The 16,116-nt window shown below is 46.4% G+C and overlaps 1 protein-coding gene across 1 annotated transcript in view; it reads right to left on the bottom strand.

Annotated features, from left to right (window-relative positions):
- Positions 1-2,472: 2,472 nt before the first annotated feature.
- LOC135819283 (uncharacterized) overlaps positions 2,473-16,116 on the bottom strand; it is a 19,874-nt gene continuing 6,230 nt past the window's right edge. Inside the window, exons 5-10 of the mRNA XM_065332459.1 lie at positions 15,660-15,832; positions 13,560-13,727; positions 11,070-11,142; positions 6,359-6,412; positions 4,131-4,178; positions 2,473-3,116 (exon numbers count right to left, since the gene is read on the bottom strand). Of these exons, the coding sequence (XP_065188531.1) occupies positions 2,754-3,116; positions 4,131-4,178; positions 6,359-6,412; positions 11,070-11,142; positions 13,560-13,727; positions 15,660-15,832 (879 nt within the window). The 3' untranslated portion in view covers positions 2,473-2,753. The remainder of the gene's footprint in view (positions 3,117-4,130; positions 4,179-6,358; positions 6,413-11,069; positions 11,143-13,559; positions 13,728-15,659; positions 15,833-16,116) is intronic.

Genomic DNA, 16,116 nt, shown 5'->3' with positions numbered 1-16,116 from the left:
AAAATTCAAAAATTGAAGCCATCTGCAAGCATTTCCGAGCATTTGGTGCCATTTCAGTGTACGGTAACTACAATGAAAGACATTTTGATCCTGCAAAAAACCAAGAAGATGCTACGATCGGGGACAAACATTACCCTCCCCCGGGAAAAAAATTCAAAAATTGAAGCCAATTGCAAGCATTCCCAGGCATTTGGTGCCATTTCAGTGTACATGTAGATGGACTTTTGATTCTGCAACAAACCACGATCGGGGACAAGGATTTGCCACGTTTGCGCTGAGATCATCGCGCTTTGTTGCAGTGTGCTCAAAAACAAAACAAAAAACAAACAAAAAACGCCGAAAAAGTGGGGCGGCCATGGCCGCCCCGGCCGGTGCGGTTCCGAGGCCTTGTTGGTGGCAGTGCGCTAGGCGTAACATGCATAAAGCTGTTCTTCAGTATACCGGTATACCCTAGATAGAGTTTGGTTACCCTGCAACAACCTGCGTACCATCGACTCCTGATGGGACAAACACAATTATGCAGAAGAATTAATTCTTTATAGCCGAAGTTCGTTAGATCGGAACCTGAACTGATGGCACATGTACACGTATGCTCAACTCTCGTCCATTCTCAAAGTTCTAGCACTTTCTGCCAGAAAAGTCCGACTCTTCAGTCAAGTTCAGAACCAGTTCTGGCTTTCTGCTCCTACTCCTAGACACATACTGTAGTTAGTTGAACACTTTGAGTCTTTGGTGGGCACTTGGCATGAGTCCACCAGACATGGGGGACCCAGACCAGTGGCAACCAGTTGTAGATCTGCATTGACCGTTGACGTCTTGTTGACGTCTTGTCATGCACGTGTCCACGCATAACTTTGGCACAGAATGTTCTACTTCACTCATGCATTGAATGCCACGATGCCGAGCAGTCAACCGTCAAGCAAGTCAGACGTTGACAGCAGGCTGTAAGTGATCACTGAGCCTGCCAGACTCATACTACTAATTACTAGTCACAGGGATAGTCCCTGCACTAGCACAGACAGCACACTGAGTCTCTACACTCTACACTGTACAGTGCATACTGGCATACTGCTGTACCGTGATTGCAGATTCCTACCAACAAAAACAACCCTGACATGGTGACAAAACCCGTGTCATCATCTGACCGTGCGTCACGTACACGTACTGTTGTGGATATTGAGATCCAATGTAATGACCAGCGGACGGCGGCCTTGCTTGCTTAGCGCGTGCACGCACTGTTGCCCTGCGCAAATGGACCAGCGGTGAGCGCGGCTGCAAGGCCAGTGCCCTGGGCCGTGACCGCTTGACTTCTCAACGGATTTCAATCTCCACAATAGTACGTGCATTGGAGTGGGTTGGAGTGGGTTGGGGGGGGGTTGGGGGTTAGGGGGGGAGGAGGTACACTGTAAACTGCATGAATAAACCTTTCATTATGTTGGACAAAAGCTATTCTCACTCAAAGCCGTTTCTTCTATTCCCCTGGTCCTCTCCCAGGCACGCGAGCCTTGGAGGATAATACTATAATATTTGGCGAAATCTGTTCGAGAAGCATTGCCATTGACAGAACTTTCTGCCGGCGTCATCCACCAAGAACTAGGACATACAGTAAAACTACCCGGATCCGAGCAGGTTGTGTGCAAGCACTGCATGTAACTAGGAATTGCCTGGAACTCAGAACATGCATACTTCCTTTTAAAATTGCAAGTAAACATTTGTAATGCCAATCAGTATTTTTTGGTGAAAAAGGAGAAGCACAAAATGTTACGAGTTATGACACTTAACTGTCCACCAACGTAACCAGATCTTTTGTCGCACTCGCTGACTGTATATGATCTGGTTACGTTGGTGGACAATTAGTCATAACTCGTAACAGTTTGTCCTTCTCCTTTTTCACCATAATTATATTGGCTCACCATCCGAGTTTAATAGTTTTTGGGGCTGTTTTTTTTGTTGGAATTCAAATTTCAGTGACTCTAGATGGGTCCAGGAAGTTACCATGTAGACGGAGGTGCCCGGATAAGGGATGTCCGGATCTGGGGAATTTCACTGTAGAGAGCCATCAGATGCAAGTCACCCATTGCATGCATTTTCCCATGCGCACAACCAAAACTCATGGAGCCCTACGCTCACTTGCACGACATATCCTCTCACTGGGGAAACAGTAATGGTTCATAGCCGCAACGAATACATGATTGTACACATGGGCGTCACCGAGAGTGCATGAAAACCAGAGTGTGCAGCTTTGATGGGTTGCTGTCATGGCCAAATTCAGGGTTGACATCAATTTAAGTAATGTAGTGCGTACAAGCAGGATTCAAGCAGGTCTCCTGCAAAACTGCAACTCAGTTGTACGCACTACGCCACTTCCCCCCTCAGATATGCACCAAATACGATGCAATCACGGTATTCCGCCATGACAGACACCCATAGTAGAAAAAGTCCCGAGCTGCACACTCTGGTTTTCATGTACTCTTGGTGTCATGGCATAACCCCTCTAGTCTATAGGATAGCGATCATGCACTTGATCAGAACACTATACAGAGGTCTGCACTATAGCATTACATCATAACCAGAAAATCCTGATGTAATGATAGGACGTCCATAGACTATGGATCAGGCACATGACCAATGTATGACGTCATTGCTATGGAATATTGCTCATGCCCAGATCATGATGTAATTAGTAGGATACGGGTAACCCAATTGCCTTTTAGCGCTGCGGGTACTCAACATGTAGCAAGTAAATCATCTCTCTATGGTAGCTCACCAAACCAGGACGGCGGCATTCCGCGGTCCGGTTTCGGTGGCAAGTAAACCGATACATTATACACCCGTGGGTACAACAAGTTGATGACATCATCCTCGTGAATGTCGGGCAACGATGAGATCATCTTCTCGTAATCGGGGTTCTCGTACTCTATGGAGGCACGCCTGAACAGCTCAAACATCTCACCCCACGAGTAGTCCGCTATCTGCTTGAACGGCCAGGCCTTGTGGTCGACAGCATACGGCACCATCCAGTCGAAGGCTTTCCGAATGCTGCTGCCATCGCTGCTGGTGTAGTTCCACAAGCTCAAGCCCGAGAATGATGAGACGCGTGCCAGGTTGAACAGGGCCTGGAGACAAATACAGTAGATAGTGGAGTAGCAAACAGGGTCAGAAGTGAAAACAAAAATAGTCGAGAAATCTTTCCCAGCACAGTCCGTCCGCTCTTGATAAGCTACTCAGTCCAATTGGCAAAATGAAGGACTTTTTGTGTGTGCATGTGATAATAGGTACCCTGCACTTTCGCGCAAATACTGTAAAATCTCGTGACTTTGAACCCTTCCACAGGGTGGAGCGGATGGGTATCGCATGTCTCCACGGTTCTGTACATTGTTACCCCAGGCCAGTGAATCCCATCATACTCGTATAGCGTAGATGCTACACAATGTGCAGACTGTGGTACGAACTACATGAGAGTGAGAGAGAAAGGGGGGGGGGGAGGAGAAGAGACAGTTAGAAAGTCAGACAGAGAGATGGGGAAGGCTACGTAGTTGCTGTGCAGTGTGTTATCTCAACGCAGCATGCAGGGCTTGAAAACATCATTTCCTTGATGGCAGTCATGATACTTCAAGTTGATTATCCCAGTTTTTCCACGGTTTCTTGTGTCATTTCAAATCTACTTCCGACACAAAGCCTATGTGAGAGTCTGAGACGATGGATTGACTCACTGTCATGGTCACGAAGGGATTCATTGCATCACATTATTGAATTCTTTTAAAAGTGATGGCCTACAGTCCATTCATCGGAAACTGTCCCGCTGGCTTTTTCAAAAAGTCCGATTTGGGCCGAATTGAGGATCAAAAACCCACTTCAAATCTCAAGAATCTGGGTTTTGGATCTGCTCCTCCATACATTTTGCTATGGTATACCTGTCCCAATTTTGTAAAACCTGGCTGGATTTCTATTTCCCTGTCCTTCGACTAGGAGTAATTGCACGGGTTACACAATGCAGGATGTGCTGTTGTTTTCACAATATCTACAACTATGTGCAGGAGACAGCAAAACGTTAGGGTGCCAGTTTCCAATGAATGGACTGTAGATACGTGTGATGTGTGTGTTACTATGCCAAGGATCAGAGAACTTACTCTGAGATTGAAAGTGCAGTATGACTTGGACTTGGTACGTGCTTCCTCCTGGACAAATGCAAGCATACATGCATACATGCGTACACAAACACACAAAATGAAAAAAAGGAGACGGCTGACAGTGCTGTTTCATGATTGCGGCTTGTCGGGGAAACTCAGTCACGGCAACGCAGCTACGGTTTGCTTTGCCTTTCTCTCTACGTGAATAAGGCTCTACACCCATAATTATGTGTCGAGCACTCTCCTAATAATAGTACGTATCCACAGTCAGTGTACATACAGTCTGGTCAACCTCCCCAAATAACGACAACCGGCCAGCCACAACAATCTTGATAATATTCGCGGGTTTCGGCATACGTGAGGTGACATTTATATGTGTATAGTGACCAATTTGGAGAACGTGATTTTCGTATCAAATTGCAACATTTGAATTCAATATTCCTACTAAAAGCTGTCGAAGTCATAGTAGCATCTTAATACAGAGAAAGGCACTGAGCTTTGCTCTAGGATTACCTTCATTTAATCAAATTTATCAGTAGAAAAAGGATCAAGGAACTACAAGTTACGCTATAATGTCCACTAACACCACCAGTCCAGGTACTAAACAATCAGCTCATGTAATAACATTGCACGGCACTGACCGGTGATACTGACGTTCTACAACTAACTGCCTGCCAATCAGCTCTTGGCAAGTCTTGGATGCGCACTCCAACAACCTTCCAACTTGGAAGGTTCTAAGTTATAGGAATAACGTAGGAGGGGAAGGTGACCAGCCAGCCACCAACCACCGTTGGTCAGTGTGGTGCTATGTTATCACATGAGCTGATTGTAAAGTAACTGGTGGTGTTAGTGGACATTACAGCATAACTTGTTGTTGTTGTTGTTGTTGTTGTTGTTGTTGTTGTTTATTTTACTTCGCAGATTCTAACGGACTTGTAGACAAAGTAGTAGTTCCTTGGTCCTCTTTTCTTCTTATAAATTAATCCTTTGCTCTCCACCCGAATCTACTATAAAATAATAAAAGCAAACAATATGGTAGTGTTTTATTTTCGGTAGCTTCGGTGCCGACAATTTTGACCTAAAACAAAATGCAACCCAATATCAGGGCTGCCACACTTGGAGGGAGAAAAATCTGATGGGGGTCCGGGGGTGTCCCCCGTTGAATTTTTTTAGGAAAATGGTTTGCTGTTGGGGCCCCAGAACACATTTTTAACTGTCCAGCACACGCACTTCAACCATGTCAATTATGCAGCAACCGTAGCTACATGTACATGTACCATGACCGGCCAAACGCGACCTGGAAGCGCCGAATGGCCAACTGGACTAAAAAGCGCTCAAAATAAAATAATCGATTGTCCCTCTTTGGGAACAAAATCGGTCGGCTTGTCCGACAGGCGATCAGAACTCGGACGATTTCCGAAAAATGGGAGCAAGTGGCAGCCCTGCAATATTTAACACGCAGCACACGCGATACTAGTGCTATAGTACAATTACTAGTACGGTGTACCTGGAAAACGGGTTTACCGGGAATTTCCCTACACCGAACCGCCGATTTCGGGGGAATAACGAAAATACTACACCGACGAAAATTTCTGCTTTCACAGTAACTTATTACAGTAGATGATTGTAGTCGCGCATACGACTACTTCCAAGTAGTCATATGCGCGACTACAATCATTATAAAATAAACAGCAACAGTCTTTTTCATCGATGTAAGTTTTCGCAAGGAAACAGATTTGTTCCGGGCGCTCAAGCATTATGCATAGGCGGTGACTGCGAGCGCAACTATACATGTACGCTGTGTTGTGTATGATACATCTTGCCATCATGTTCATTTGGACTTGACAATAGCGAACAAAACTTCCCCCTCACGCACACGCACACATACACACACACACGCGCACACACACTTCCATCATACTGTGAGAGCCGTGGGCCAATAGCCCCGGTGAGAAGGCAGTCTTGCCTGTTCATATGGTGAAGTAAAATAAAGAAACAACAACAACAACAACAACACACACACACACACACACACACACACACCCCACACAACACACACTCAGAGACACACACGACAACACAGACACTTAGACACAGACACACACATACACAACAGACAGACAGACAGACAGACAGACGCACACACACACACACACACACACACACACACACACACACACACACACACACACTCTCCCCTTCATTAACTTTCCTCTATGACTGCTTACCATTGGCATCTGTCCATCAGGTTTGATTTCCACCTTGATTCTCTTGTCAGGAACCTGCACATCAGACAGTTAAACGTAATAGATAACACGCACATGCACCCGCGCGCGCGCACACACACGCACGCACGCACGCACGCACGCACGCACGCACACACACACACACATACATACATACATACATACATGCATACACACACACACACACACACACACACACAAACACACACTGAGATCAGATTACATGCATACGGTGCGATTACATCACCAAAATCCAGCGCGGAACTCAGATATTGAGCTAGAAATCAGCTGTGACATGATTGTACTGTTGTCAAACACTCCTACCATTCTACAGTAGAGTCCTGCGGATAAGCCCACCCGTGCATAAGCCCACCCGTGCATAAGCCCACCTGTGCATAAGCCCACCCGTGCATAAGCCGACCCGTGCATAAGCCCACCCGTGCATAAGCCCACCCGTGCATAAGCCCACCCGTGCATAAGCCCACCTGCGCATAAGCCCACCCGCGCATAAGCCCACCCGCGCATAAGCCCACCCGTGCATAAGCCCACCCGTGCATAAGCCCACCTGCGCATAAGCCCACCCGCGCATAAGCCCACCCGCGCATAAGCCCACCCGTGCATAAGCCCACCCGTGCATAAGCCCACCCTTGCATAAGCCCACCCTTGCATAAGCCCACCCTTGCATAAGCCCACCCGTGCATAAGCCCACCCTTGCATAAGCCCACCCTTGCATAAGCCTACCCGTGCATAAGCCCACCCTTGCATAAGCCCACCCGTGTTTAAATTAAAGGGGCACTCCGGCTTCATTTTCGACGCCGAGTTTTCGATGCCAAGACGAAGGTATGTGAAAGAGAAGACCCCTCGAACAAGAAAGAGTCTCCAGAAGCGATCGAGTCGAGCAGGAAGACGACTTTTGAATTTCGCCGAGCGAACGCTGATGACGTAATGAGGGATTAGCTTGCCAGTGGAAATGCATCTGCGCACATACATTTCACACACTTTTTGGCCAATTTTCAATCGAAGAGGAGGTTGTTTTCTATGTTCTTTCAACATCGTGAGCGATTCCGTCTTCTATACCCTTCCAGGTACCCTGAAGGTCCTCCAGAGGAGAATTTATCTTCAGCAAAGCGTTGTTGATCCGCTAAATTCGTCTCGAGACATATTCACCCAGTGCAGTGCTGATAAATGTAGAATGCTGAATCTGGGTGATAATTGTCGACATAGGAGAGAGAGAGGCTGATAGCCGCTGTCGCAGGGAGAGTGAAGCTGCTGGAAGTAACAACGGGGAGCCCGTTTGTATCACCTGAACAACCAGACTTCAAAGCAGCTTGACCAAATCGGAGGGTGCCTCGTTGCTTATCGTGAATATTACACCGACATGAATTAACAATTACAAGTATACTGGTGAGTTTTTATCTTGTTTTGTTCGTATGCTAGTACCCTGGCCTGGAGTTGTCGTTAGCAAATTCCTATTCCCTGGCGTTTTCTAAACGTTCCGTATAGTACTGATTTACGTGATCAAGTATTCCGATTTGGGTAGATGTGGAATTTGGATATGCATTTTATAAAAAAATTCTATTTTCCAAATAGAGCGTTTGTAGAGAAATGGTTGCCCAAATACAACAAAATTGATTTTGCAGTTCTACAACTTGTACTGAAATCCAGTCAAACTAAAAATGATTCTTCATGACAGTTGGGGTCAATGAAATCTGATCCAGGCATAACGAATGGTGACGCCTGTCACCCCGGGAACGAATGCCCATTTGGTAGGGGGTACCAAAGTACTCGAAAGTGGTGTGTGTTTCAATGTGGCGTTTGGAAGTTTTATATGATCTCTGGTCAATGCAACATACGATAGCCATCATGAATTGCAGGCCTCGAACGCAACTCAGACCAGAATTGGCAGTTCCTTAAGTTAGATGCTTTACAATTCCATGGCACTAGCTGTAGTTATAGAGGTTTTTTGCACATTATTCTTATAGTCGATAGGTTAATACTGATGGCCACAAACAACGGCAGTTCAAACTTCACTGATGTGTTTATGAGCTGAGAGATTTCTCTCCACTATTTCTGTTGTGCACACAGGTCTGTCCAATATGCATTGACCGTATTGGGTATGGTATCTGCTCTGAGAAGGGAATCGCTGGAGACACAGTCTAACTAGACCGGCTTTCAAGAAACAGAGAGGAGCCATCTTTGCAAGCTGACACCTGATGTGTACCGACAGAATTCTCACGAGATACCTTACGGACTACGTCTGGTGTATACTTCATAGTACTCCTTCGACTACTGTCTAGAATCAAGTCGACTGAAACAAGTTCAAACAACTTTGGCTTCAAACGAGCCGTCGATTAGACAAACAAAACATTCTCTCATAATACTAGAGCACTCTGACAACTCCCGACCTATTCCTAACGATTGCCACCGCCTATAAATATGTAGAGTGCTGATTGGAATGTGCTCATAATCTCAACAATCCAGTGCTATAATTATTTGAACAATGTGTTAGAAATTATTCCACTTTTCCTTCCATAAATGTTGTCCACATATAATCCACAGTGCTGCACAGTTTCAGAGTTCTCAGGGTATCAAACAAAATTATTTCAAATACAGTGAAATTGTTCGTGAACATTATAGCGTAACTTGTAGTCCCCTGGTCCTTTTCTTTTCAATAAAATTAATCTTTTGCTCTCTAGCCGCCGGCTAGTCCAACAGTGAAACTGTTAGTTCATTTTATAATGTGGGTATGTAGGGGGGGGGGGGGGGGGTGAACATATTTCTATATAAGGGACCTGCAACTGTAATACCACAGTATAGTAGCCGGCAAATACATGTATGTAGAAAACAGAAATGCATGTTACCATCATTGTACATGGACGGGCGCAGCAGGCCGAAGCTATCAGCCAGAACAGGATTTACAATCACCTAGATATACTTGAGCTATTCCAGTATTCTCCGTGAGCTGTCCCATTCCACAATGGTTCATGCCACCATTATTTCTGGTAGTATCCATGTGCATAATTCCAAGACCATCTCGGATTCTTCAGCAATTTGTGCCACGGCAAAAGACAACGCTCGACTCGGTCACTGGGGCTGTCAAACTTCCCATCACAAATGAACTTCAATTTCTCATCTGTTTCAAGTATATGTACTGCCATGACTTGACCATGCTTCATCCACAGCTGGGCGAAGATTGTGGCGTTGAATTCCATAGCTCACCTTCTTGCTGCCATGCAGGAGTATGTTGAGAGAAGTGAACATATTTTACTAAAAAACAACAGCCACTGAAGAGGATAGCAATAGCCTTGGGTGAATTTCCTGCAGGTACACGTTGTTGGTAGGTCTACTGGTCCGTCTCCATATCGTCAAGTTCAGAAATCACCTGTACTACACTACACATCTTGTAGAAGGAATCCTGATCGAATACTTTCTGGTCATAAAATTCACTAAACTGAGGGCGAGACAAATAGTCAGTACTCCCCGATTCCGTCAAGCTGCTTTGAAGTCTGGATGCTCATGTGATGCTAACAAGCTCCCCGTCGTTACTTCCAGCAGCTTCACTTTCCCTGCGACAGCGGCTATCAACCTCTCTCTCCATCGTCGACAATTATCACAGATTCAATATTCTACATTTATCAGCACTGCACTGGTTGAATTTGTCTCGAGACGAATTTAGCGGATCAATAACGCTTTGCTGGAGATAAATTCTCCTCTGGAGGACCTTCAGGATACCTGGAAGGGTATAGAAGACGGGATCGCTCACGACGTTGAAAGAACATAGAAAACTACCTCCTCTTCGATTGAACATTGGCCAAAAAGTATGTGAAATGTATGTGCGCAGATGCATTTCCACTGGCAAGCTAATCCCTCATTACATCATCAGCGCTCGCTCGGCGAAATTCAAAAGTCGTCTTCCTGCTCGACTCGTTCTTGTTCGAGGGGTCTTCTCTTTCACCAACCTTCGTCTTGGCATCGAAAACTCGGCGTCAAAAATGAAGCCGGAGTGCCCCTTTAAGCCCACCCTTGCATAAGCCCACCCTTGCATTAGCCCACCCGTGCATAAGCCCACCCGTGTATGAGCCCACCCGTGCATAAGCCCAGGCCAAGTTCGAACATCACAAAGCTTCGTTGTACAAGCCAATGGGCCTAGGTCGCACCATGTACGTAGTACAATAATGTACGTTTTTTTGTACATTTCAACACAATCATCGGTTGTTTTTGTTTGCACAGTGATTTTCACCCATGTACTTCTCACTTCCTGGGTACTTTTCAATAGCACAATTTTGGTGTCGGCGCATAAGCCCGTGTCCGCGTATAAAGCCATGTTCTTGTACAAGCCCGCCGAAATGTTCTTGTGAAACAGATAAGCCCGGGGGCGTATCCGCGGGACTCTACGGTACTTTGAGGTAGTAGCATGTCATAGTGTGTGCATGAAGAGACAGAAGACATGTACACTCGTGTGCAGTCCTGCTCAACGAAATCCAATCCCGTCACTCAAGTACGCGCCGGGCGTTGTGCCGCCCAAGACCTGCGAACAGAGGGCCGCGAAAAGGCACGAGTGACGGGATTGGATTTCATTGAGCAGCAATGTACTTTTGTGCGAAGAGCGCCTCCCTTCCGTTGATCATGATCCTCGCTACTCCCCTGAAAGTACATGTGAGAGGGTGAGTAGGAACGTTTGTAGAATGCTTACCATTTTGGCAACTTCATGCGCGATGTCCGTGAGGCCTGACATTAGGGCAAACGACTGGATCTGAGCATCATACCTACCATGTGTGTGTGCATATACGCGCATACACACGCATGTTCCCGTGAATGCGCATACGTGTGTACATATGAAAGCACGCACGCACGCACGCACGCACGCACGCACGCACACACACACACACATACACACACATACACATACACACACACACACATACACACACACACATATATACACACACGCACACACACACACAGACTGACTGAAAGCCTAGGCATACTTCAAAGTATCACAAACACACTGTGGATAAAATCAACCCAGGTCAGGACGGTATGTTGAGTTTCAGATCCATGACAAAAGAATAGGGATGAAACGATCATCCATTTCTTCTTATCGAGTACCGTTTATTATAAACGATCGAGTTATCATAAAACGAGTATGCTGGATATGTATGACATATCAAAATTTTACTGGTCTCCGGAACTTGATAATAGTGCATGAAGGACTTGCGTATACAGTAAAATACAGAATACGCTTGTACATGTACAATCGTGATAGAATCCAACATGCTGTCAATCTAACATGTACAATCATGTATGTCACGAATGCTGACTGATGGAATAACACATCTCGGAAGTACTGTGACATCTCGTCTAGAACTGTGTTGTAATAAAAACTAGTAAATATTTTTTTGGTTGTTGCGGAAGAATGTCGACACTGGCGTCGTTCCTGCTGCCGTTTTGCTCGCATCTTCACCCTGCTTTCCACCTACAACTTCAAGGTACTGAAGCTTATGGTGAGTCTTCAAATGGTTGAATAAATTCGTGGTACCACTCTGACGTGTGAGCTTTCCACTGCACAGTTTGCAACAGCGGACGACGGACTGTTTTCATCAAGCAAACACGCGATATCTTCGGCGGCGTGGACACCATCACGCACGAGAAAACAATGCACCAGCTAACTCCTGTTATCTGCCACGAACAAACTACTCGCAAAGAACTGCATCAAAAACAACCAAAGTGAAAGCAAGAACACGCATAGCGGCATCCCACGTCGAAATCAAAGTACTGCTCTTAGGGCCTGTCCACACTAGGTAATAAAAACGGCGTGCCGTTTCAGAGTACGTGACGTACACGCGGCGCGCTGTCCACACTTCGCTCTGTCACCTGTACCTGTTCATTTTTGTCCATGGATGCACTACTGCCACTGGACGAGACACACAAGTGACTTTTACTAAGTTGTAGTTGTAGCGTGTAGACCAGGCAAGCACTCCCTGGCTTGGTCTAGACCTACCCAGCTAGCTACAAAAACGAATGGCGGCCTGCGATGGCAGTACTGACGCCGAGCGCAAGGAACATCACCCTGAACTCTGTTCCAGGTACGGAAATTTGGCCACACTCTCGCAGCAGCGCAGCGTCACGGTCGAGGCCCGCTATAGCATCGCTTGATGAACTAATGGTTGTAGCCGCCGTGTATTTCCAGTAAAAGTCCCTGGCTTTGGCCTCACAACTGAACAGGGTTCTACTTCCTATCCAAACAGTTTCAAATGCTCGCTCGTCAGTTAATTATCTCTCTCTCTCTCTCTCTACAACACCTTCCTCTTCACCAGACCCCGGGATTTCTCTCCATGTCCAGCCACGACTGTATCAATGTCGCCTCAGAGTCGTAGCTGAAACGGACGTGTGGCATTATGAAAACGGCAAAGCAAAAACAAGCTGCAGCAGCTGGAAACAGCAAGAAAAGTGCGATCCGAAAACTCCACCGATCGACTCTCACACAACAAACACTGCGAAAACGGCACGTAGATGAGAAACGTGCTTTGTACAGGGGTCCTCGACTCACGTTCCGCGTGAATCCCACGTTCCCCGTTATCGGCCATTTTTCGTCACTCACCTTGGCAACAAGCATGTTTACGGCGTGTTTACGTGGTTTTCTACCTAGTCTGGACAGGCCCTTACTGCGCTTGTCTTTCTGAAGCTTACAAACAGACGCCTCCATCGACTCCCAACACCAAACACTGACAATCAAATCCTGCACAGCCAGTTTGTTTCACTCCGGGATGCACCGGTGGTACACATCCCCAAAGTGCGAACGTGACGAGGAAAAGGTGTGAATTTTGTCACCTAAAACTCCTTGCAGGACGCGTGCTGCAGCGGGTTGACCATGGTTGACTAGACAGACAGTGCGACTTAGCTACTAAGTACTAGTACTATGGACAGGTACATGACATGTACAGGTAGTGCATACTCGATAACAGCATAACGAGTAGCGATCATAGAGATAACGAGTAAGTCCCGAGTAATCGGTGTAATCGTTTCATCCCTACAAAAGAACCAGCAATTCCTTGAAGATCGTTGCAGGCTGCCGGTGTAAAGGAGAACAACACATGATTCACAATGGTTACTTGCCACAAGAAGGCAATGGGCCAACATCCATTGGCCATGCTGTTGGTCACGAGGTGACTGCTCAACTCACCAGGTGCCATGGTTGTTCTTGGCGTTGCTCTCGTCTTTGCCGTTCCTGCTGGTGTGCAGCCATGTTGCGTACTCCTTGAACCACTCAGTCATGGCCGACCGTGTGCTGGCGTCCAGTGCAGCAGAGCCGTCCAGCAGCTGAATGCTGTCCACTAATGCATACCAGGACCTGCACAGAGAAAACGGCATGTCGTCCCGCGGCAACTGAGCATCAAACTATTTTTGTAAGTACAATGACAATGAAACCTGTCTAAGACGACCGCTCAAGGGACCTACAAAGAGCGGTCTCTGTTACCAGGTGGTCTCCTTATCCAGGGTTATTTGACTGGGAATAGCATCCATGGCTCCTGGTTGCAGTGTTCTTCTTGGACAGGTGGTCGCCTTATCCGAGTGCTCGCCAAGACAGGTTTTACTGCAGCTCTGCTCTTGGGCATCGGGCACTCCATTGAACAACCTTGAACCTTTCTGTTCTATGTGTGATGCTATATAACACTAAGGAAACATTGGAGGCAAAGTAGCGTATTTCCAGGGTATAACCCTCCCCCCCCCCCCCCCCGATTTTTTTGTCTGGAGATACAGACATCTACCCTGTATATTACAGTGTATTTCATTCCCGTAGCTATGCAGAAGACGTTACTTCAGTAACGTCTGGCGCTAGCCAGGGTCCACACAGCTTTAATTTGGTATTTGTTTGTTTGTGTGTTTGTTTGTTTGTGTCACGCCTGGCGCTATCCGTATCTGACGGAAAAAAAGCATAGGATGTTATACATTTTTCAATTCTCCTATTTATTTTCAGGCATATCCTGGGATTCGAACCCGCACTATCGCCCTGCATGCATTCCCCCATACACTTAGCATTCATACCCATTCTTCCAAGTTGCTTCACGTTATTATCTTGCGTTTGAAAGCCCTATTTGAATATTGCGGGCCGCTAGACGGTGTCGTATTACCCTCGATCGTACCTGTCCCGTACCTATCCCCTACCGTACCGTGCCATCAAAGACGGCTGGCCACAATGCATATTCAAATAGGGCTTTCGAATGCAAGATCACAATGTGAAACAACTTGGAAGAATTAGTATGTATGCGAAGTGTATCGGGGGGTGCATGCAGGGCGCGCGATAGTGCGGGTTCGAATCCCAGGTTATGTCTAAAAAAAGATTTTTTTAAAGAATTTACAACATCCCTATGCTTTTTTTGTCTAGGTCATCAAGGCAAAAAAAGCATAGCGTAGGGCCCTGAGCTTCCAAGCTCTCTTGTCATCGGAGTATTTGCTGCACGAACTTTTCATGGGGTGAATTACAAGTGTTGAAATTGAGGCTTGTACTCCGGAAAATATACCGTATTTTTTCCGTTGTAAGTCGACCTTTTCCGACTAAAAATAGAAGCAGAATGGGTGCGGGTCGACTTACAACCGGGAACTATCAGGATCTTACAAAAAATGACCTGCACTGCATGCACGAGTGCACCAGATGTACACATTTTTGCCAGTGTATTGGCCTTTTTCAAGGACTGGGAGGTTATACCCTCGTTGGGTGAAAACTTTAAAACGCAGAATTGAGACCTCCGGATACGGGGGGCGACCTGTAACCGGGGTCGACTTACAACCGGTAAAATACGGATAGGCTAATGAGAATTTGCTCAAGCACCGCATTCGTTGCAGCATTACACGAGCCACAACCTCTGCTTGAAGGACACTTGATGTCACTTTGAAGCTGTGTGTCATCTTTGTATGAACTAGGAAGCATAGTTGCAATACAATCACTTCTGGCAAAGCAAAATCACATCTCAACCGTGTAGTGACTTTGGGAAAGTTTGGCAAAGATGTAATCCGTCTACAAAATGGGGGCTTTCGAGCCATTTTTGGTCGCGACTTGGTAATCCTAGAAAGCAGTGCAACACGCATTTCAGCAGACAGGCTTGTACAGAGCATGGACGGACGTCATCATTGTGCATCGGGCAGGGGTCTATTGAATCACTCAAGAACACGGTCTCTCTCTTCATAAATTCATGTTACGTCGCCAGTCCTTATTCGCCCCATTGTTATTGGATACATTTGTCCGTTTTTGGTCAGCGAATCAAATAAAAAGAACAACGCTTACGCTGTATCGATGATACCGATTCCTCTTCCGTCGCACACGCCAGGGATCATCTGGCCAAAGTTCAGGTTTGGATTCATCTTGGTGTCGGCGTCCAGGAACCAGCGCTTGAGCGTCTTGACTGCCTCCTCGGCGAAGCTCTCGTTGCCAGTGAAGAAATAGGCAATGGAAAAAGTCTGCAGCAAGTTTAGGGCATACAGATAGTAAACAAAATGCTAAAATTATAAGCAAAGGTCCCTGGTTCGAGTCCTGGTGGTGACAGGCAAATTTATTCTTTAGATCTTTCCCCTTTCCATTCCCTCGACCTATGAATATTCATCATATTCCCAGCACCGTAAAGTACCGCCAGAGCGCCCCGTCTCGCGAGAGCGCCCCACCTTGATTTTACCGCCAGGGAAAGGAAAACCGTATGGCAGAGTCCCACGGAGTTTGTACGGTGTGAGTACCATAGTGTACTACG

Source organism: Sycon ciliatum, chromosome 6, assembly GCF_964019385.1.
Source record: "Sycon ciliatum chromosome 6, ocSycCili1.1, whole genome shotgun sequence".
NCBI lineage: Eukaryota > Metazoa > Porifera > Calcarea > Leucosolenida > Sycettidae > Sycon > Sycon ciliatum.
This window is presented reverse-complemented; position numbering and strand designations above follow the sequence as displayed.